This window comes from Diospyros lotus, chromosome 2 (assembly GCF_014633365.1).
Source record: "Diospyros lotus cultivar Yz01 chromosome 2, ASM1463336v1, whole genome shotgun sequence".
In the NCBI taxonomy this organism is placed as follows: Eukaryota; Viridiplantae; Streptophyta; class Magnoliopsida; order Ericales; family Ebenaceae; genus Diospyros; species Diospyros lotus.
In genome coordinates this window covers 10629005-10652227 of record NC_068339.1, presented here as the reverse complement: position 1 = coordinate 10652227, position 23223 = coordinate 10629005, and the positions used below count along the sequence as shown (strand labels likewise).

Below are 23223 nucleotides of genomic sequence, written 5' to 3'. Positions count from 1 at the left end.
TTAAAACGTGCGGGCAAGCAAATGAAGTGTGTTCCCAAAGCCACGGCCCACGTTCATAATTTTTTTTTTTTTTTCAAAACTATTAATTTGACATTGATGTAAAATCAGCCTAACATTGACATTGAAGTTACGAATTTAACCCTGGACTTGGAAGTTGCAATGCAATAAGATATTTTGATTCTTAATTTTTTTTTTATTTATAAACAGCGCAGCATGGTTGATAAATGAAGTCGGCAACAGTTTATTTCTTTCTTAGCATCCAAGAAAAACACACTTGTATGATGCTGGATTAAGACAAATGGTTTACAATTAACAATAGTATTAATTAATATTATATTATTTGAACTATACTTTTGTTATAAAAATTCAATAAGATTTAGTTGCATGTCGACAACTGTGAAAGAAAAAATATGTGAACAAGTGACATGCTTAATAATAATAAACATGGGATCATTCGCTTAAATCATTTGGCCTTTGGGAGTCTATTTAAATCCAGATTCAAACCCAGATCTAACAAATGATCACATCTATATTACAAAATTACTCTATTTTAAATATTTAATTAAAATATTTGTATACTTTAAAAATAATATACATTTCGAATCGTGTTCATCACCATATCGGACTGAGTCTCTTAACATAATAAAATTTGAAAAATGATCCAAGTAATTGCCAAGGTGTTGAAGTTGAACCGACCTTGCGCTTGCAGCCGCCCTATTATGAATGAATGATGGATTTCATAGTAATAATAATATAATGACAAAGGATTATACAGTACCTGGCTCTGGCTGGCAGATGATATTTAATTAGCGTTAGTGTGGGTAATGTGTAAACAGTGAAAATGTCATGCCATTTGATTCACAATGGCTTTCTAATTTTAAACGTTTAAACAGAACCACAAACATCTCCTTTTTTTTTTTTTAATTGCAAAAATTCTGTCACCTTGCTAGTTAATAAGAATATATTTTCCTCTTTTTTATTAATGAAAATATGTAATCTTTATTTTTTAATTATATATTAAATAAATTAATTGAATGCACTAATGAGGTTACGATAACAGGTGATGGAAGTTGAAGGTCGCATGAAATTTGGTCTCATGGACTATTATTATTATTATTGGCATAATATATGATTAATGAATTGGTTAAGGTTGTTGTATTTAATAGTCCTTCTAACTGTAACAGTACATTGGGCTTTAATTATCTCCTTTTTGTTTTATTTTTGAATTTCGTAATTAAAAAAATAAATAAAAGCGAGCACATTTTAAAGTGTTTTGTTGGAATCGGTTTTATTTTCCACCATTAGTTTTATATTTTTTTCAAATAAAAGGTTTTTAAAATAATGAAAATTAATTTAAAAAAGTTTTTGATAAATGGCATGAAAAGACTTTTGTTGCCATTTTTTGTTATCACCAAAGAGAGAATAATAATAATGCCCCTCAATTGATAATATGAATATTTAGTTTATAAAAAGAGTTAACAAAAATTATATATAAGAGTAATATTGGTTTCACCGTAACTCTATATATATTTATTTAGACTATACATAAAATATAATTTTTTTAAATAATTGTCTACACTAGATATTAATACCGAGTTACTTAGCTCTCAAATTGAAGAGAAAAATCAGCTAAGCGACAAGAGTTAAATAAGACGTGATTAATATGGTTTTAAATTTAGGTAAGGGGGAGAAAATATGGGGTCAATGATCAAGTCCAACAAGGAAGGCGTCGCAATTAATTGATCGACCTTCTGACCCGTTCTCACCAATCGACCCGAAAATGCCAATTAATTAATTAATTAATTAATTAATGGGTAACTGAGAAAGAGAAGCATCTTCACGAGAAGCTTGCTTCTAAAATTTTGCTTTTAGGGTTGTCTGGCTCACGCACGCATCACAGATTACACTCCATTATATGAAATGAATACCATAAAAAAAACAACGATTTCTCAACTTTGGGAGAAAATCAAATGATTTCCCGCAATGATTTGGGTGGCGATTTTTCTTTTTTAACCTAATTTGATTAATCAATTTGCCCTTTTTTTTTTTTTTTTTCGGTTGGGTGTGGGGATGGTGACATGTTGTTGTGGCCACCCACGTTGTGGTTTTCATTGATTTCTATGGATCTGAGCTCTCTCCCCCTCTCTATCTCTCTCCAAAATGATTTAATACAAACATAATTATTGTCATCATCATCTCCATAATCATCATCATTGTCAAAGCAAAAACTGGTTTGGAGCATCTCTAGACAGATTGTTCTTCGTCCTCGGTTCCATCTCCATCCTTCGCCAGTGAAGTTTCCATTTCGATTTCCAAACCCTAGTCCTTTCAGTTCCTGCTCCTGGTTTCGTATTTCCTTCGATAAATTGCAAGTTTCTGAAACCCTTGTTAGTTGGTTTCCGATTCACAATCAGTTTCCTTGTTTTTGGTTTTTTTTTTTTTTGGTTCTTTCTCGTGATCAAAGATTTGAAGATCAGGAGAGCTGTTCCCAGTACCGTGACCTTTATGGAAGAGAAGGGATTCAAATGGAGAAGGAAGCCAAATCGAACACTTTTTGGAGGAAAATGCTGTATTTGAAGCAACCGATAAGTTGTGTTTGGATGTGTTTGGGCCAGAGGTGATTTTGGTAGTGGTGAATGCGCGAGTGACTGTATCCCGAGCCCGAGGCTCGGGATCTGAAAACCCTAATGGCGTCAATGAACGAGCGCCCTTCGCAGTCTGTGACAACGCATCACGGGTATATGCAGAAATTCCGCCTCTATGAGACTCAATCGGTACACATTCTTCTTCGCTCTTGGTTTGCCTTGTCTGGAGCTGTGTACTTGATCTTGCAATTTCTTTCTCGATTTCATTTGGATGGTGTAAATTTCACCCTATTTTCCCCTAATGCTAAGGGTGAATCCTTTGCTTGCGGACAAACTCTTTGGGCTTGTTTCTCTGTCGAAAAAACCAATTTTAAACTCTGGCTATTTTACATACAATTGAAGCCAGTCAAGCCTGGATCAGTTGAGCTTCATTAAGTTCGTTCTGGTGCTAATGTAGTTGTGTCAATTTCTTGTTCTTTTTGTGGGTTTCTATTCTAACAAATCAACTTTGTTTTGCCGAGCAAGGAAAATATGTGAGGCAAAACTAGCCTCATGAGAAAGTCTACGTCTAGTTTCCGATGGTCCGTTCCCGCCCATTGCTCACCTTGATGGCCCCAGGTTGCAAATAGTCTGGCGATCACACAGAGGCTTGCTATCCTCCTAGCCTCATACCTCAAAGAATGCCAATTTTATACAATCTAACTGATCACATTTACTTAAATTGCTGACAAAAGATCCAGTCAACTTGGTCTAGTTGTACCTTTCAGTCCTTTCCAGTAAAGGTTGGAGTTTCAGTTGTGATACAAACTGCAGGTTGAAGTATGTTCACCTGCCTGATGTCTGGAACATTAATCATTAAAAATTGCTTGTGTGTTACATGCCAGTCAAATATCATGGATCAAGGGCTGCAACAGGCACCACCACTCTGCCAGGCCCTCATTCCAGTTCCAAATATTTGGTCCATCATCTTAGGGAAAACCATAGCAGGCACTAAATTGTCAAAATAAAAGCATAAACAATCCTGTAACCTCGTTTAGGCCCATTGGTTCAGATGTACTAAAGAATATCATTTGTATAGCTCTGACATGTTGACATCTCCATTAGAAGATACAACTGCTTTGTCTACTATGAATTGTTTCTTAGTCCATAGGTCTCATACTCACAACTGTAAGTTAAAGATCCACCAACTGAAAATATACACATCTTCCAACTCCACATTTACATTGATCTGGTAAAGCATGTGTCTAGGTGAAACAGGAAATAGCTAAGCTGATCATAACCAAAAGCTCTCTCTTCAGCACATATATGCCTGAAATAGTAAGGTGAGCATGAGCTGGATAGCGTGACTCCTACCATTTCCTGAAGGTTTGGAACAGTAGTTCTTTTAGAAATTAAATACATTCAAAAAGCTCAGATGTACAAATTTCTTATCTAAAACAAGAAATTTTAGGTTAAACTGAACAATTTTAAAGGTTTGTATAGAAATTCTAGGATTTGAATGAAACCTCAAGTTCTATGCTATTAGGGTTTCCACTTGCAATACTCTGCTGGTATTTCAGTATTAATTTCCAGGTTAATGTTGTGCTTGAAGCTAGATACTCAGAACCTCAAACATCAGTTACTGGTGTAATTCTCTTGGGCATTTGGACTAACTAATTCTCCTTTTATTATTCTCTTATGTAAAGGACTGACAACACTTCTTTTTCCATATTTGTTTTCTCAATCCCTTGCATAGTATATTGTATACTTAATATACCATTTTACTTCTTGTTGGTTGAGGGAAAACTCATCTTTGAAACATGGTCTTATAAGGGATGTAGGTATGGTGATGATACGAGAAAGTTCAGGGGAAAAATATATGGTAGACCAATAGATAGTAATTAATTTCTTTTGCATGAATTTACAATAATTCACCATTTACAACTTTCATTGACAAATGTTATTCTGCAGAAATTCTATATGATTGGAAGAAATAAGAGTAGAACATGTTGGAGAGTGCTAAAGATAGACAGATCAGAACCTTCTGAGCTAAACATTCGTCAGGACTCTGCAACATATACAGAGAATGAATGCTCCGAGTTGTTGAGAAGGATCCATGAAGGAAATAGGTCCACTGGGGGACTTAAATTTGTAACTACTTGTTATGGAATAGTTGGTATGCTATCTTCTAAGTGAAAACTCAGTGTCTGTATTAATTTTTTCCATTACAACATTCACTGCACTTTGCTGTTCTTTCAGGATTCATTAAGTTTCTGGGACCTTACTATATGCTGCTAATCACAAAAAGAAGGCAGATCGGTGCAATTTGTGGCCATGCAATATATGCTGTCTCCAAGAGTCAGATGATTCCTGTTCCCAATTCTACTGTCCTGGCCAACATGGTTATTTCAAAGAATGAGAACAGGTAGTTCTCTATTTCACTGGTGCTTTGTCTGTTTAATTTCTCTCCACCTAGTGGGATTATGGTTTGATATGTTACTGTTATTTTATCAGTTTAATTTGAGCTGAGCATGAAATTCTTGATTTTGTTTCCTTTGACATGTGGAAAGATATTAATGCTTCATCTTTTTACCTGTGGAATTTTATGACACAAATTTCCAGGGGTGTAATAATTGATTTGTTGTTCTCTGTTTTGTTGGTGATTCAGATACAAGAAGCTCCTTTGCATGGTTGATCTTACAAAGGATTTCTTCTTCAGCTACTCATACCATGTTATGCATAGTCTTCAGAAGAACTTGTGTGATAATGAGGCAGGGCAGGTCCTCTATGAAACCATGTTTGTTTGGAATGAGTTCTTGACTCGTGAAATTAGAAATATTCTGCATAATACTCTTTGGACGGTTGCATTAGTGTATGGTTTTTTCAAACAGGTGAGGATGATGCTTGCTTCTTTTTTTGAATTGTTGCGTTGAAATTTAATGGTCCCATTGCAGATATGTTTTCTGATTAATAACCTTGATTATTTTTGAGAGAATGCAAGATAATTTTTTAACCAAGTGTACTGGTTTTTAGCCAACACCACCTAGTGGGATTAAGGCTTCTGATCATTGTTTTCCTGGTTTATGTTTTGTGGCTTTTGCCTTGCTACTTTGATATTTTAACCCTTTTCTTCCCAAAATGGATCTTTGGACTTTGCATGGCTATTTCTTGAGTGTACAGTGTTATAGAATATACATATGACCATGGGGTAGATTCAGGTACCTACCTGAATAACTTTTGGATCTTGTCTCATCATTTCTTGATACGATTCCTATATTTTCTGCTCAATGATATGTGTTGTTTTACACTCTCTGAAAATTTTTAGAGTAATATAATTTATTAATGTGAGTGTGCTCTGTCAATCCAGGCTACCCTTTCTATATGTGGCCGTGTCTTCAAATTGACTCTAATTGCTAGACGCTCACGTTATTATGCAGGAACCAGGTCAGTATGAATTCATAATTCAAAGAATATATATAGGTTTCTTTCTTGATTTGTCACTAGTCATGACCTCTTTATTTCTGTAGAAAAGAGGATTTGTATCTTTCTTTCTTCTTTTTTTTTTCAGAATTCTTTGTCCCAAGACTTAATTACCTGGTTTATTCTTCGTAAGGTTCTTGCACTAAGTATTGTGTATCTGATATTAGGTTGGAACATGCCCAAGGATATGTTTGGTCAGGGCATTATGAATTTATGTAATGTGGCTACTATTATATGTTTGATTTATTTGATTGTTCTGTTTTATTGGTAGACATAAAAAAATTTACAAATCAACATAAAAAGCTCTATGAAGTTTCAGTATATACTCCAGAGAGCTTCAATGAGCAAGATTCACAAGTTTTTGTTGGTATGATTCAAATATTCTAAGTGGTTCTGGTAGAAGATTGTCTAAAGATTGGTATCTGAATGTAAATTGACATGAAAGGCATGGGTTGTTGATTTTGAGGTTTAGGTAAGACTTAAGAGATTATCTATTGAAATCCTAGATTGTTTGAAGAACACATTAAACCTGGTTATTGGAGTTGTCCTTTGGGGAGAAGGAAATTAGTGGTATATTGTGTTTTCTTGAACCTCTTATCCAAAACTTTTAACTGCCAATACATATTAAAAGAAAAAAAAATGCAATTAAATAACATGGAAATGGAGAATCTTTGCAATATTTTCTTCCTTATAGGTTTGTTAAAAGTGACTTATTTCATTACTAAAGCTTTTATATTACTTTCACTCGCTAAATTGATGGAACAGATGTGGTTTGGAGGCAAGTGGAGTGAGTGGAATCCACTTAAGTGAGTGGAATACACCTGTGGGATCGACTTTTCATTTTCTTGTTTGTCCTAGTTATATTTGTCAAAAGATAGTTACTTACCTTCATTAAGAATACCTTATCTAGTATTGCCTTGAATACAATGCCCTTTATGGCCATTGCATCACTTGTTATTAGATTAGAAAAATTTCAGAAGACCCTCACAAAGCAGGAAGCCCCGTGTACTGCGGCATGCCTATTATTTGTAAATTGGGATAAGATTATTAGGGGGCCCATTTGACAGAGCTTTCAACTTTCTCTTTTTAGTTTTCAGTTTTTATTTTCAATTTTTTTGTATTCAATTTCTTCATTTAAAAAAAATAGAAACTTAATATGTTGTTTGATCACTTTATGTTCATTTTCAGTTTTGTGTTTTATTTTTTTGTTTTCTTAACTTATTCCTAATGTTGCCAGCGGCTGGAGGGGGCCCGAATATCATTGGTGACTCCTTCCACATTCTCTCAGTTGCCAGTGACTCCTAGATTTGTTCCAGGAGTTTGCTGACTCCCAGATCTTTGAGTTGATGAGAAGCAAAAGAAGAAGCTTAGTAGAGCCATTGCAAGAATAGAGCCATAGTTGTCAAAGGTGCAACGCGCACTAAGGTGCAAATTAGTGCTTGAGGTGTAGGTGCAAGCCTCAGGCACATCACAAACTTATTCAAAATGCTTATAAAATACTAATTCTTTTCACTATGTACCTATAAGGGGGTAGATACAAAGTCATAAAATCATAAATGACAAATAACCTATAATAAGAACTAATATTATTGCAAAAAAACCAATTAGTTTCTTCTAATTGCAAAATAGATTAGAGGGAAGAAAAAATTATGGTAGAACACACTACACAAAATAATTACAAGAAAAGAAAATTATAATAGAACACACAACAAAAATAGTTAGAAAAACAATTAGTTTCTCTTTCAATTAGTTTTTTTTTTTTAAATTGCAAAAGAAATTAGATGAGAGAAAAAAATCAGTAGAGCACACAATGTAAACATTTGTTTCTTAACAACTAGTTTCTTCTAAATTGCAACAGAAATTGGAAGACAAAAAAAAAAAGAAAAAGAGTAGAACACAGGGAAAAACAACGAAGAATTATCTTCTTCTAAATTGCAAAAGAAATTAGAAGACTGAAAGAAAAATGAAGCAGAACGTGAAGTTCTCCTACAAGTTAACATCATCGCCAAAGGATCCTGGCGAGTGGGAGATCTGGTAGACCCTTAGCTTGCAATGCTAGGTTTGCTTCTCATCGGTATACAAAAATATGCAATCAAACCAACAAGAAATAACATCTAAGATGACAAATGGACAAGAAATAGGGTTTTAATACACTTATATCTACAAGGCATGTAACTCATGCACCTTGCACCTTTTGCCTTGCATGAGGTGTGCGCCTAGGCAGCGCCTCGAAGCATCTGCACCTCAGTGGTGATGAGACACACAGAGTTGCACCTTCTCACGCACTTGACAACTATGACTAGAGCCCTCGCCATCAACCTTGTTCCTAGTTGAGCCACCATAGTTAAAGGAGAGTTGGCATTAGAAGAGAGAAGGCTGCTGCCATTATTGCCACTGAAGTAGGTTGCTAAGAGTAGAGGTCTGTGATAGAACCCTTACACAATTGATTGAATTTTAGCTCTAAACAGTAGGAACTCCTCAATTACAGTAGCTTACAACAATGGATATTAGTGAATACAAGGAGAGAACAAAACAAGCCTATTTGAGAATCGAGAGGGCCTCACTCTCCAACGACTTCTTCAACAAATTTTCTAGATCCCTTCTCTCTCCTCCTCCCTCCCCTTTTATACCTATCTCTCATTCTATTTCAGCCAAGTGAATGAATATTCCCCTCTAATCAACTTCTGACTCTTTTGCCCCTAAATCAATTCCCTCGGTTGCCCCTATTGTTCCTCTCCCTTTACGCCTTTGATAGGTGAGACTAATGGGAGTCCTAACAATACTCCCACAAGTTTCACCTTGTCTTCAAGGTGAAATTTAGGAAACTGATGTAGGATATGATGATAGGGTTCCTAGGTGGCTTGTAGGGGTGGCAACCCCTTCCATTGTATCAGGACCTCAAGGTTCTGTAGATTCTTTCCCCGGCCCGGCCTTACACCCATCAAAAATTCTAGATGCACCTTCATTTCCCACTCAGCTGTTAACTAGTTGAGAAATTCGGTTGTTTCTTGTACCATTCCTTTCGCTTTGTGAAGCTGAGAGACATGGAATACGGGGTGGATCCCACAAGGTGGTAGGGACTGCTTGTAGGCCACCTTTCTAATCCTTTTCTCCATTGTAAAGGGCCCCTGGGCCTGTAGAACTTAGGTGACAACTTCTCGTTCATCTGAGTAGGCAATGTTTTCTGCTTGTAAGGGCGAATTTTAAGATAAACCAAGTCACCCACCTTGAATTTCACATCCCTCTTTTTATCTATTGTTTCCTTCATCCTTGCTTGCGCCCGCAACAGTTGGCACTGCAACTCTTCCAAATTAGAATCCCTCTCCACCAACTGTTGTTCAATCATCGAAACAGCCGTGGTGTCCTTCTTGAACCTCAACAGTGGGGGAGGTTCACGCCCATAAACTATCTGGAATGGAGTTAGTCTAGAGGAGACATGGAAGGATTTGTTATACCAATATTCCACCCATGGCAACCAGCTGCACCATGCCTTAGGCTTGGAGGAAGAAAAGCATCGAAGGTACGTCTCCAAGGTGTGGCTTAAGACCTCCGTTTGATCATCGGATTGAGGGTGGTAGGATGTGCTTCTTCTCAATTGAGTGCCTTGCAGCCTGAACAACTCTTCCCAAAAATGGCTAACAAAAATTCTATCTCTATTGGAAACTATAGAACTTAGAAACCCATGTAACCGCACAATCTCCTTCACAAAATTTCTCACAACGCTAGCCGCTGTAAAAGGGTGTTTCAAGGCAATAAAGTGTCTGTACTTACTTAGTCGATCCACAACTACCAAGATAGTATCCATCCCAGCTGACTTAGGTAACCATTCGATGAAGTCCATGGACACATCTTCCCAAACTCGACTAGGAACTGGAAGCGGCTGCAGCAACCCACCGGGTGATAGAGCCTCATATTTATTCTGTTGGCACACATAACATTGCTAAACATACTGCTGAATGTCCCACTTCATTCCCACCCAATACATGTTGGCGGCTATCCTCTTATAAGTCTTGAGAAACCCGGAATGACTCCCAACTAGTCCATCATGCCCTTTCTTTAACATTAACGAAATTAATACCGACTTTTTAGGAAGATACAACCTGCTTTTGAACAGGGAATGGCCATCCACCAGCGCAAAGTTGGGTCTATTGGAAGGATTCGCTTGAACTTCTCTAACAATTTGCTGTAGTGTAGCATCTCCTTTCACCTCCTCTTTTAGTTGGTCTAGCTATAATATTCGGGGAATGAAGAGAGCCATCAATGTGGTGGAAGAAGGGACGCTTGAGAGAGTATTAGCTGCTCGGTTCTCCAATCTGGGGAGATATTGAATCTCAAAATCGTACCCCATAAGCTTCATGACTCATTTTTGACACTTCGGGCTAACCATCTACTGCTCCATAAGAAATTTAAGGCTTCGCTGATTTGTTCTAATAACACACTTACGCCCAAGTAGGTAATGTCGCCACTTCCTCACTATAAATACTATTGCCATCAATTCCCTCTTATACATTGATCTAACTCGACCAGTGGGATTTAAGGAATGGTTGAAAAAGGCAATTGGCCACTGCCGCTGCATCAACACTGCCCCTAATCTATGCCCAGATGCATCAATTTCAATAATGAATTCCCTTGAAAAATTTAGCAAAGCCAACACGGGCAGATTAGTTATTGCCTTTTTTAAGGGATTGAAAAGCCTGCTCTGCTAATTCATCCCAAAAAGAAATTACCCTTCCGGAGTTGGTCTGTCAATGGCCATGCCATTTTTTTCGTAATTCTTCACAAATCTCCGATAATACCCCGTAAGACCCAAGAATCCTCGAAGTTCATGTAAGGATTTGGGGCTAGGCCATTCCACCACCGCCTTAACCTTAGAACTATCCGCAGCCATCTTGTCTTGAGAAATGACGTGCCCCAAATACTCAATTTCCCGCTGTCCAAACTGACATTTCTTCGCATTGGCATACAATTGGTGGACTTCTCGGAGCCCTAACACACACCTCAAATGTTCCCTATGTTAAGTCATATTCTTATTGTAAACCAGAATGTCGTCAAAAAACACGAAAACGAAGTTCCTCAAATGCTCCTTAAAGACGTCGTTCATCAATGATTGGAACGTGGTGGGGGCATTTGTTAACCCAAACGGCACAATAAAAAATTCATAATGTCCCTCATGTGTGCGGAAAGCAGTCTTAGGAATGTCATTAGGTACTATTCGAATCTAATGATACCCCGATTTCAAATCCAACTTGGAAAAAATAGCAACCCCATTCAATTCATCCAATAATTTTTCAATAACTGGAATTGGAAATCTATCAGGAATTGTTACCTTGTTTAAACTCTGTAGTCAACACAAAATCTCTAGCCTCCATCCTTCTTGACTAGCAACACTGGGCTGAAAAATGGACTCACACTCGGCTTGACAAGTCCTGCTGCCAGCATTTCTTGTACTAGCCTCTCAATCTCATTTTTCTGAAGGTGGGGGTATCGATAGGGACGTACATTCATCGACAACACTCCCGGTTGCAACATAATCACGTGATCCCGCCTCTGGTGTGGGGGAAGCCCACACGGCTCCTCGAACTCCTTTGCTTGAACTTCGCTAGCAGCTCTTGCAAGCTGCCAAGGATTGCCCAGCCCGCATCCTTTCTTGGGTAGTTAAACTCCCCAACTCCAATAACACCCCTTCTCCATTCTCTCTAATCTCCCTCATCATCGACTTCAACGTTACCAAAGTTTTGCTGAGGTTGGGATCCCCATGCAGTGTTATGGTAGCTCCCCCTGCTCTTAACTTCATGACTAATGAGCCCCAATCCACTTGTGTCTCCCCGAGTGTGGCCAACCACTTCATTCCAAGGATTACGTCCGAGCTTCCCAGCTCCAATGGCAAGAAATCCTCCACTACTTCCACATTTTGCAACGTTAAGGTTACCCCTTTACACACTCCAGTCCCCTGAACAACCATGCCTGATCCCATGATCACGCCATAGCCTCTTGTTTTTGACCGGATCAATCCCAATTTTATCACCAATTATGACGCTATAAAGTTATGGGAAGCCCCACTGTGAATTAGAACCACCACCTCCTGGTCTTCTATTTCCCTCATGGTCTGTGGAGGGGTTAAACCAACTACCGAGTTTATAGATAGCTCCACTACTTCCCCCATTTTGACCGTATTGCCTTCCTCCCACGAATTCTCCCCTGTTTCAGCTCCTTTTCCTCTTCCCTTTCCTCCTCGTGAATTACCGTCACTTGCAGTTCCTTGTTCTTGCATTTGTGCCCAATCGTATATTTCTCATCACAACGAAAACACAACCCCTTAGCTCGTTTAGCTTGTAGTTCACTCTCATTTAGTCGTTTAAACGGGGGATTGTTCCAGTTACTGACATTAGGAGGCCGGTGAGAGGAGCCAGGGTTAGTGGTCGTCGATTGAGGTGACGTTATTGGGGGAGGCAAGACCACTACTCACTGGTGGTTGGCGATCGAAGTTGCAGGGGTCTGTGAGCTAGTTGTGCCGGGATTGGAATGGCTCCCTCGAATCACTAGATTCCTCTCCTCAATTCTTTGGGCTAGGTCCATCATCTGCTCTAGCCCAATGGGTTTCAGTACCCTTATCCCTACCCTTATGTCGGGCCTCAACCCATTTACAAAGTGTCCCTCTAGCAGCGCCTCAAGCATGTCCTCGAGAGGAGCAGCTAGCGTCTCAAAGCAGAGGTGGTAGTCCTTGACGGACCCCTACTGCTGGAGCACCAGGAATCGCTCTTCCACCGTGCCTTCCTGCGTGGGCCTGAATCTATTCCTCATCATCGCCTTAAGCTCCTCCCAACTTCTCACCTGTCGCCTTCGTTGCTCCCACTAGAACCAAGCAAGAGCAGCTCCTTCAAAGCAAAGGGTAGTGGAGTCTAACTTCTCCGCATCCGACTGCTAATTCATGGAGAAGTATCGCTTAGCCTGGAACACCCAACCATCTGGGTCGTCTCCTTCAAACATTGGCATCTCCAGGCGTCGGACCCTTCCATTCGACCCCCCATAGGTATCGTACTCACCGCCAACTTCCTTATGCCGATTTCCCAATTTCGGCGTGGCCTCCCCATTGAGGGACGAACTCACCGGTAAGTGCTCGCCCGACTGTTTCCCCTTCCTCCCTTTCTCCTAGTCCTCCCATCTCTCCATCAACAATCCAAATTGTTCCATCATCGTCGCCATGTTTTTCCCGATGTTCTGCCCCCTTTGGAACTCTTTTTTCATTGATTCTAATCCCATATGTAATCCCTCCATCTTCCCTTCAATCTGTTGTTGATAATTCTCCATTCTTCCCTCCAAATGCCCCTCTCTCTCAAAGACGGTCACCCCCATGGATTGATGCTTTGATACTAGAATGATAGAACCCTTACACAACTGATTCAATTTTAACTCTGAACAGTAGGAACTCCTCAATTATAGTAGCTTACAGCAATGGATATTGGCGGATACAAAGAAAGAAAACAAAACATGCCTATTTGAGAGGGCTTCACTCTCCAATGACTTCTTCAACAAATTTTCCAGATCCCTTCTCTCTCCTCCTCCCTCCCCTTTTATACCTATCTCTCATTCTATTTCAGTCACGTGAATGAATATTTCCTTTTAACCAACTTCTGACTCTTTTGCCCTTGAATCAATTCCTTTGGCTGCCCCTATTGTTCCTCTCCTTTTATGCCTTCAATAGGTGAGACTAATGGGAGTCCTAATAGTTTGTCAATGGATTGGGTGCAGACCCATTTTTTTTGTTTTCAAAATTTTGAAAAATTTTCAAATTTTATTTAAAATGAAAAGGAGTAACCAAAAGTGATTTTTCTGTTTTGTTGTCAAAATAGTGAAAATGAAAATTGAAAACAAAAGCCAAACAGGCCGCAAACTGGTGTATGGAGGTGGTCTTGGCATTAGAAAGCTAGGCTTGTTATGTAAGCCTTTCTTGGCAAGTAAGTGGTTGTGGTGATTCGTGTGTGAGAGCCAAATAGATAAAATAAAGTTAATGTAGGAAAATTGTGGATGCTGAATATTGGCGGTAGGGGGGAATGCCACAGTGTTAGAACCCCCTATGGTGTAGGGGTCTAGAAAGGTAGCACCTGCATTTGGGATAGTTTTCCCTTTAGAGTATCTCTTACAAAGATGGCTTGAAGCTAGAGTTGCCAATAATTGGTGCCAGCATAGAGAGGTTTCCTGGATCTCTTTCTGTTGGCTAGGATAAAAATATTTGTGTTTAGGAATTCTTCCATATGGGTTAAAGAGGGCTTTATTTGACCACCATGGTTTAGGTGTAATCTTCGAGAGTGGGAAATAGATTCCATAGCTGCCTTATTTGGATCTCCAGGACTTGTCTATTTTAGGGGAGAGGGATGGTAGAGGGAGGATAGTTTGATGGAGCGGAGGTTGGCTTTCCTCATAAGGCCATTTGGAGAACACAATTGCTGCCCTGGGTGGACTTTTTGCTCAACTACATTGCATGGTTCAATCCTTACGATTGATAAACTGAGGAAGAGAGGACACAGGACACTACCTAGTTATTTGTGCTTCATGTTTTAGAATTGTGTGGAAAGGTTGGATTATCTTGTTATAGGTTATCAGTAGTGCATGGGTTTTGATGTCTTATTTATGGGTTTGTTGTATTACTTAGGTGATGCTGGCTAAAGAGTGTCAAGACCTAGTCTTGAATCTAGGGTTTTTTAGAATGTAATTGAGAAGGGAAAAATGGAAGAAAGAAACAGAGAAGAATAGAGAGAAAGTGGAGGAAAACAGAGAGAAAATTGCGAGAGAAATGAGAAACTGAATTCCGTACTTGATTTCACTCCAGACAGATTGGTTAGCTTTATATATAAATAACCAATCAACAGTTACAGGTTGTAACTGATCCTCTACAGAAATAATCTGCTACAATTGACATACAAAATAAACTTGAAATTTTCCCATCCTTGAAAATTTTCTTGTCCTCAAGAAAAACAAAGAAGCTGAGCAGCACGGGGAAATTGATTGAGCAAATCTGGCAAATATTCCCAAGTATTATTGTCCGGGCATAGATGAGACCAATGGACCAATGCTTTTGTAAGAGGTAGATTGTTCTTGTAAATCACTCTCTTATCCAAAATGACAGAAGGTTCCACCTTGAAATTTTCAGCTGCAGTTGGTGGAGGTAAAGTAGAACTGGAAGTAGTAGCAAGGCCAATGGTTTTCTTTAGTAAGGAAACATGAAACACTAGATGCATATTAGAATCTGGTAGAAGCTGCAAACGATAGGCAACAGATCCTACCTTAGCAATGATAGGAAAATGTCCAAAATACTTGGGAATCAATTTAGAAGGAGAAAAAATTTTCTGATGAGAATGTTTAATCCGAAAACACACCATCTCCAGCAACAAACTCTTTTTCACTTCTCTTTCTGTTAGCAATTGCTTCATCCGATTTTGAGCAATGGCTAGCTCTTGTTTAATGAGTTGCAGTAACTCCTGGCGAGATTGTAAATAAGTATCCACAGCTGCAACTGATGAAGTATCCACAGGGGCAGGTAACAGAGGAGGTTTAAAACCAAACAAGGCCTCAAATGTAGACATTTTCAGTGAACTGTGGTAGCTAGAATTGTACCACCATTAAGCTAAGACCAACCATTTATGGCAACGCTTTGGTTTTAGGAAACAAAAACACCTTAAGTAAGCCTCCACAGATTGATTTACCCTCTCTATTTGCCCATCTGTTTCAGGATGATAAGTTGTAGACATATTTAATGTTTAAACAAATCTTGCCAGAATATGCTAGTAAAAATTTTACCTCTAGCAAACACAATAGAGTGTGGAATTCTATGCAATTTCATCACTCAATCCGTAAAAGGTCTGGCTACTTCTTGGGCAATAAAAGGATGAGAAAGGCTCAAGAAGTGAGCAAATTTTGTGAATCTATCCATCACTACCAAAATTACATCCTTCACTTCTGATTTCGGCAGTCCTTCTATGAAGTCCATAGAAAGGCTCGTCCAAGCCTGTTCTGGAATTTTCAGTGGCTGTAATAAACCAGGTGCAGCCACATTTTCATGTTTGCAATGTTGACAAATATCACAGGCTAACACATAGTCAACCGAAGACCTGTTTTAATTTGGGCCAATAAAATAACTGTTTCACTTTATGGTATGTAGATCTGATGCCCAAATGACCTCCTAAGGGTGAACCATGTAAAGACTGTATTATTTGAGTCCTTGGCTGATTATTATCTCCTACTACAAGTCTTCTCCGAAACTGAAGTAATCCATTACTCAGAGTACAGCCTGGTTTTGCTAGTTGGACTGATAGAGAGATGGGTTAAGAGATCTTGTACCCAAACAGTAGACTCATAACTAGCAGTTACTTCTTGTAGCCAGTCTGGAATTATTGAAGTAATGGCAGCACTGTAACCTTCCTCAAATTTCCTAGATAATGCATCAACAACCAAATTTTCTCTTCCTTGGTGATATTATATAATATAGTCTAAGCCCAGCAACTTTGACATCCCTTTTCCTTGTAACTGTAACTGTGTATGGAGTCGTTGTTGGAGGAGAAATTTTAGACTCTCATGATCAATCCTAATTATGAACTGACCCCCTTCCAAATATTGGCACCATTTCTCCACAGCCACCAAAACTACTGTTGTCCCAATCTTCTACCTCACTTAATCAAACACTCTACCCTCAAGATAATCGGAATTACCCCACACACGAAAGAAATAGAAAAATAGAATATGAAAGCAGCACATTAGAAGAACACACACACAAGAAGACCCGAGATTTATCCTGGTTCAATTTCTCTTATAGGAAACCTACATCCAGAATGCCTTTGGCCTCTTCTCCACTATCTTGAATCTCGAAAACGATTACATGTACTGAAAACAAACTCTCTCTCACAACCCTATACCCAGGTTATATAGAGATTACAACAGATTACAAAGCTCTCAATTGCTTTCCTCTACACAGCATGTACTGGCACAGAATGCCCAAGATAGAATCAAAAACCCCGTGAGAACTAAAGGCCTCTGACCCCTTATTTATAGAACATAAGGGCGGACCAAACAAGACTTAATGATCTAACAGTTTTGGTTGTTATAACTAACCAACTAACAGAACGATTAAATGAAATATCGAATACATCCTTGACATTAATTGCTCACCCGAGACAATCCACTAATCTAATACAAATGATTTAACAACTGCTATCAATTCCTTATCATAAACATTGAGTCCCAAGTGGTTTGGTGCTAAGGCCCGACTTAGGAAGGCTAATGGCTTCCCTTCCTGCATCAATACCGCCCCTACTCCTTTATCACTTGCATCAGTTTTAAGAACAAAGGGCTTTGTGAAATCTGGCAAAACCAAAACTGGAGCTTGTGTCATAACTTTCTTTAATTCAATAAAGGCTGCTTTTGCTTGAAAACTCCAATGAAATCCATCTTTCTTTAGTAGCTCAGTTAATGGTTTACTTATAAGCCCATAATATTGAATAAACCGCTTGTAGTAACCAATTTGTCCCAAAAACCCATGTAAAGACTTGACTGTAGTGGGTCTAGGCCAGTCCACCACAGCTGCAATCTTCTTCGGGTCTGTACTTACACCCTCTCCTGAGATAATATGTCCCAAATACTCCACATGGTTTGTAGCAAAAGTAAATTTAGACTTCTTAACATACAATTGGTTGAATCGAAGGACTTCAATTGTAGTCCTAAGGTGATCAAGGTGCTGGTCAAAAGATTTACTTACACTAGGATATCATCAAAGAACACAAGTATGAAATTTCTATTTCTCAAAAATGGACTGAAGATATGGTTCATTAGGGCTTGGAAAGTGGTGGGAGCATTGTTAATCCAAAGGGCAAGACTGTAAACTCATAAAGACCTTGGTGGGTTTGAAATGTAGTTTTGGGAATGTTTTCAGGTTTTATTCTAATTTGATGATAACCTGCCCTTTGATCACGCTTGGTAAAAATGGTCGCTCTCTTTAATTAATCAAGAAGATCTTCTATAATTGGTATTGGAACCTTGTCTTTGATGGTAATAGCATTTAATTGATGGTAATCAATACAAAACCGCCAAGTGCCATATTTCTTTTTGACAAGAAGGGCCGGGGATGCAAATGGGCTATGGCTAGGCTGAATGATAGAATTGGTAAGCATTTCATTGACCAATTTTTCAATTTTAGTTTTCTGAAATGGAGGGTCTGTAGGAACAAATATTAATGGGTTTAACATTTGGTTTAAGGGGCACGGCATGGTCAAAGGGTTGTTGTGGAGGTAAGGTTTTAGGTTCTACAAATAGGTCCTCAAATTCAACCAAAAGTAAATGTAAAGAATCTGAATTTTGTACCTCATGTAAAGTTTGAATCATATGGCTGCAAGCAGTCTGCAGTGTCCACTCCTCTAGATAACCAGCCTCAGTTAACTCTTCTTAGAAAACATTTGAGCCACTTGGGTCATTTTAGTCTTCAAAAATTTCTGTAATTTTTTATTTCCAGAAATTAACTTGCAGGCTCTCATATCCAAGCTACCCATCAGAGTTAATCATTTCCCATCCTTCTCAAAATTAACCTCTAGCTTGTTAAAGTCAGATATTATTGGACTGACTGTTCTCAACCAATCAACCCCCAAAACTATATCGCAACCACCCAACTTCAATAGTTGTAGATCAGTAATAAATTCTTGTCCCTGCATCTCCCAACAAAAATCAACACATTTGGATTTACTGTACATCTTACTGCCATTCGCTACAGTAACTGATAAAGGAAATGTACTCTTCAGTTTGCAATGTAAGTCTTTGGCAGTATTTTCATCCAGAAAACTGAGTACTGCCACTATCAATTAACGCCAGTAATTTTCTACTTCCTACCTTTCCTTCAACCTTTATGATTTTATTAGTAGAACATTCTCTGTAATGAAATTTCTCCATCTTCATCTTCAAGTAAATTTTTATCCGCCAGTTCAATTTCTTCAATAATTTGCTCCTCATCTTCATTTTTGTCTTCCAGTTGCAACAATTGCCTCTTACCCTGATGCCCAAGAATAAATATTTCTCCACATTTATAATATAATCCAGATTGTGTCCTCTGTTCTACATTGGAAGTTTTTGCTGCATTTGGTTGGTAAGGTCATAAGGAAGTTTGACCTTGGAAAAGAATGTCTTATTTTCTCCAGAAGTAACATTTCTGGTATATGTTGAAGTTTGGTTACTGCTAGGCCCAATTCCCTTAAACGGGATTCTATGTTTCTTGAATAGAGCTTCCACTGACAATTCCTGTAGTTTTACCTTTTCTGCCTCCTGCTTGATTGTTGTAGGCTGCAGCATTTTAACTATTGGTCTCAACTCTTCACTTAGGCCACTAATGAAACTAGAAACAAAATAGGCTTCAGATAAGGTAGGGTTAGTAATGACCATTAAAGACTTTAGCTCCTCAAATTTTGTTTGATATTCAAGCACCGATCGAACCTGCTTCAATTTATTAAATTCTTTTGTAACATCGGTCATATTTTTATCCCCAAACCTTTCTCAGAATTCTTCCACAAAATCTTTCCACATGCATTCAACCCTAAGTCTTGTCCATCCCTGATACCAGGCATTAGCAGTATCATTCAAATAAGCTGAAGCCAAATTGATCTTCTGGAATTCTGGTATATTATAAAACTGAAAGAAATTTTGGCATCTTTTTATCCACCACCTTGGGTTTTTTCCATCAAACAAAGGAATTTCTAGTTTTGGCATAAGAACATTGTTGTGAACATATGGAGTATTAGAGGAATTATCCTCCAATCTCCTATGAACCACCCGATCTGTCAAAATATCTTTCTCACATATGTTTTCAATCTCTAACACTGTTACCTTCCAGAATTGGATCATCATTCTCCTTTGGCAGAAACCAGAAAGTCTACCGGCAAGCTGATTTTTGAATTTTGGAGAACATTTGCAAGCACCCATCGAGTCTTTTAGCCAATTCATCCATCGAAGCATCCAACTTGTTTTCCAATGATTGAATGCCTTTGTGATGCTGATGCTTACTCGATCCTACTTCCAAAGCTTCCATTCAAGTTTGCATATTATTCACCAAGGAATTAACTTGGTTAACTTGTGCCTCTAATTGCTTCATTTTGGTTCCGTCTGCCATTTCCAATTGAGTCAAGCTATTTAATTAGGAGTCCAAGAATCAACTGCTCTGATACCACAATTGTCAAGACCTAGTCTTGAATCTAGTTTTTAGAATAGAATTGAGAAGGAAAAAATGGAAGAAAGAAACGGAGAGAGAACAAAAACAAAGTGGAGGAAAACAAAGAGAAAATTGAGAGAGAAATGAGAAACTGAATTCAATATGTTATCCCAGTCTTTCGCCTCACTTATTCAAACACTCAACCCTCAAGAATAATAAGACACTCTCCACACACGAAAGAGAAAATAGAATATGGAAACAAATAGAAAATAGATGGACACACACACAAGAAGACACATAATTTATCCTGGTTCAGTTCCCTTGAAAGGAAACCTACATCCAAACTGCCTTAGGCCTCTTTTCCACTATCTTGAATCACAAGAAGATTACATGCACTGTAGAATAGTCTCTCATAGCCCTATACCCCGGCGATACATAGTTAACCCAGATTATAAAGCACTTATCAGCTTTTCTCTCACACAGCACATACTCGCACAGTTTTCCCAAGATAGAATTAAAACAAAACATAATGAGAATGAATGATCCCCGACCCCCTATTTATAGAACATAAGGGGCGGACCAAACAAGACATAACCAGCCGACCTTGGCCCTTATAATTAACCAACTAACAGAAATACTAACTAATGAAATACCGAATACATTCCTGACATAAATGCCCTCCCAAGACTCTCTAGCTAATCTAATACAAATGATTTAACACAGTATTTGATTGCTCTCCAAACAGATTGGTTCGCTATTATATATATCTAACCAATCATTAGTTACAAATCAGTTACCGGTTGTAACTGATCCTTTATTGAAATTGTCTGCTACAGCTGACATACAAAATAAACTGCTACACCCTACTAAAACCCTACAAACTTGACAAAGAGATAGATAACTGTTCTACTAATAGCGTGATTCCCCAAGGAGGAGCCTTGGGAATGTTTAGAATGCCATTCCTCTGTGTGAGATTTGGACCTTATGGAGAGAAAGAAATAGAAGAGCTTTTGAGGGTGTTGATAGCCTGTTTTACTTTCCTAAGGGAACACTTCCAATTTGCCTCTTTTTGTGGTTGAAAAAGGATATCTCTTTGTGGTGTTTCTCTTTGGCTATTTCTATTAATGTTCTTACTTTTAGATGGATGCGTTCACAGTTCTCTGCTTCTTCTTTTGGACATGGTTCATCCCTTAGACATGATATTGGAAATAATGGCCTTATAGCCTATAGGGGATATGGCCAAGGATAGAGGTGCATGTAGGTCTAGAAATTATGTAGCCAATCCGACCTATTAAGGGTTGTGATTGTTGTTGTCCACTTTTATTGTTGGTTTCTTCTATTGACATTTACTTATCTTAGAAAAAAACTCATTGAATTGGTGGTTATGCAAATAATTTCCATTGGAAGACTTAACAAAAAAGAAAGGCAAATCAGGGGTATTTGTTTTCGCTCTTCGTTGATGGTTGTAGTTTGTTGCATGGATAAAGTACTTCTTTGTATCATGTGATAAATAAACAGATTACTAGCTTTATTTATTTTTATGGTGTGGATGGGTATTCCGTTGTCTGAACTGTCTGTTTCATCATATGTTAATGTATCTTTCCGGGTTTTCCCTTTTGCTTTGAGTTGGGGTGAGATGTGTAGAAAACATGGTAGTGGCATTCTCCATGAAGGCAGAAATGAAAATAAATGAACAAGGCTCTGTATCCTTTGCATATCTAAAAAGTGAAAGGTGTTCCAACTAAACTTCTTGAGTCAATAGACATTTTCCTTAGATCGTTAGTAGGATTTTAAGTCTTGGCTTGGTATATCTTACATTTTCCTGGAGTGTGCTTTCTATTTCCTCCAGTAACTTTTATCTCTTTCATTTTACCTGGTCCTTTTATTCTACAATAAATCTTTGAATTCCTTTTTAATTATATTGCATTAATCATTCATGACCATTGTGTTGGTGTTGACATCTCATTATGTTCATCTGATCTAGGTACTTAAGACGAGGTGTAAATGAGAATGGTAAAGTGGCTAATGATGTTGAGACAGAACAGATTGTTTCTGAGGATGTTCCTGAAGGGTGCCTTACACAAATTAGTTCTGTTGTTCAAAACCGTGGCTCAATCCCCCTTTTTTGGTCACAGGAGACTTCACGCCTGAATATTAAACCTGACATTATATGTATGTCTCTGTTGGTAATTTGTAGCCATGTGAGTAGTTTATGTCTTTAAGGCTGACTTTTCTGTCTTCCAGTGTCAAAAAAGGACCAAAACTATGAGGCCACCAGACTTCACTTTGAAAATCTTGTTGAGAGATATGGAAATCCTATAATCATTTTGAATTTAATTAAGGTAAGGTACTGGAACTGAATGGGGGATAGTTTAAAGCCTTTTGCACAGTCATTGTTGTAGTTGACTGTTATTTTTCTTTATTAACTGCAAGATGTCATGAAGTCCAAGGCATATGGATTTCAAAATTAGATTGCTTAATCACACTGATTGTTGCAAAATGGCTTGAGTTGTTTTCAAGGTAGAAGGCCTTTTCTGACTAATGCGATCTTACAATCAACAGACCCATGAAAAGAAGCCTCGAGAGTCCATTCTCCGTTCAGAGTTTGCTAATGCAATTGAATACGTTAACAAAGATTTATCAGAGGAGTCTCATCTTAAGTTCCTTCACTGGGATTTACACAAGCATTCTCGGAGGTATTTTTATTACATGGTCATGTCTGGCTCCCCTGTTTTACCATGTCTTCTATTGTCTATTTTCTTCTTTCCAGAATTAAACCAAGTTTTACTTTGTATTTTTAAATTTTATCCAGCAATGCTACAAATGTGCTACTACTGCTGGGCAAAGTTGCTGCATATGCATTGACATTAACAGGTTTCTTTTATTTTCGAGCGCCATTAACCTTCAGGTCTGATGGATGTATAAAGTGGCCTTATTTTGAGTAAGTTTTTGTTCCTTGAAAATTTTCCAGAATTCCATGTATTCCGTTTTTCAATATGTCTG

At 38.2% G+C, this 23223-nt stretch overlaps 1 protein-coding gene across 2 annotated transcripts in view; it reads left to right on the top strand.

Moving 5' to 3' along the window:
- The first annotated feature begins 1951 nt into the window (after positions 1-1951).
- LOC127795971 (phosphoinositide phosphatase SAC3-like) overlaps positions 1952-23223 on the top strand; it is a 38027-nt gene continuing 16755 nt past the window's right edge. The window contains exons 1-9 of one of the 2 annotated variants that reach the window (XM_052327970.1): positions 1952-2774; positions 4536-4740; positions 4824-4989; positions 5233-5455; positions 5932-6008; positions 22205-22392; positions 22465-22562; positions 22783-22916; positions 23033-23161. In XM_052327970.1, coding sequence (XP_052183930.1) covers positions 2688-2774; positions 4536-4740; positions 4824-4989; positions 5233-5455; positions 5932-6008; positions 22205-22392; positions 22465-22562; positions 22783-22916; positions 23033-23161 — 1307 coding nt within the window. In that variant the 5' untranslated portion in view covers positions 1952-2687. Of the gene's footprint in view, positions 2775-4392; positions 4447-4535; positions 4741-4823; positions 4990-5232; positions 5456-5931; positions 6009-22204; positions 22393-22464; positions 22563-22782; positions 22917-23032; positions 23162-23223 lie in introns of those variants that run through there. The other variant, XM_052327972.1, reaches the window with a different exon arrangement.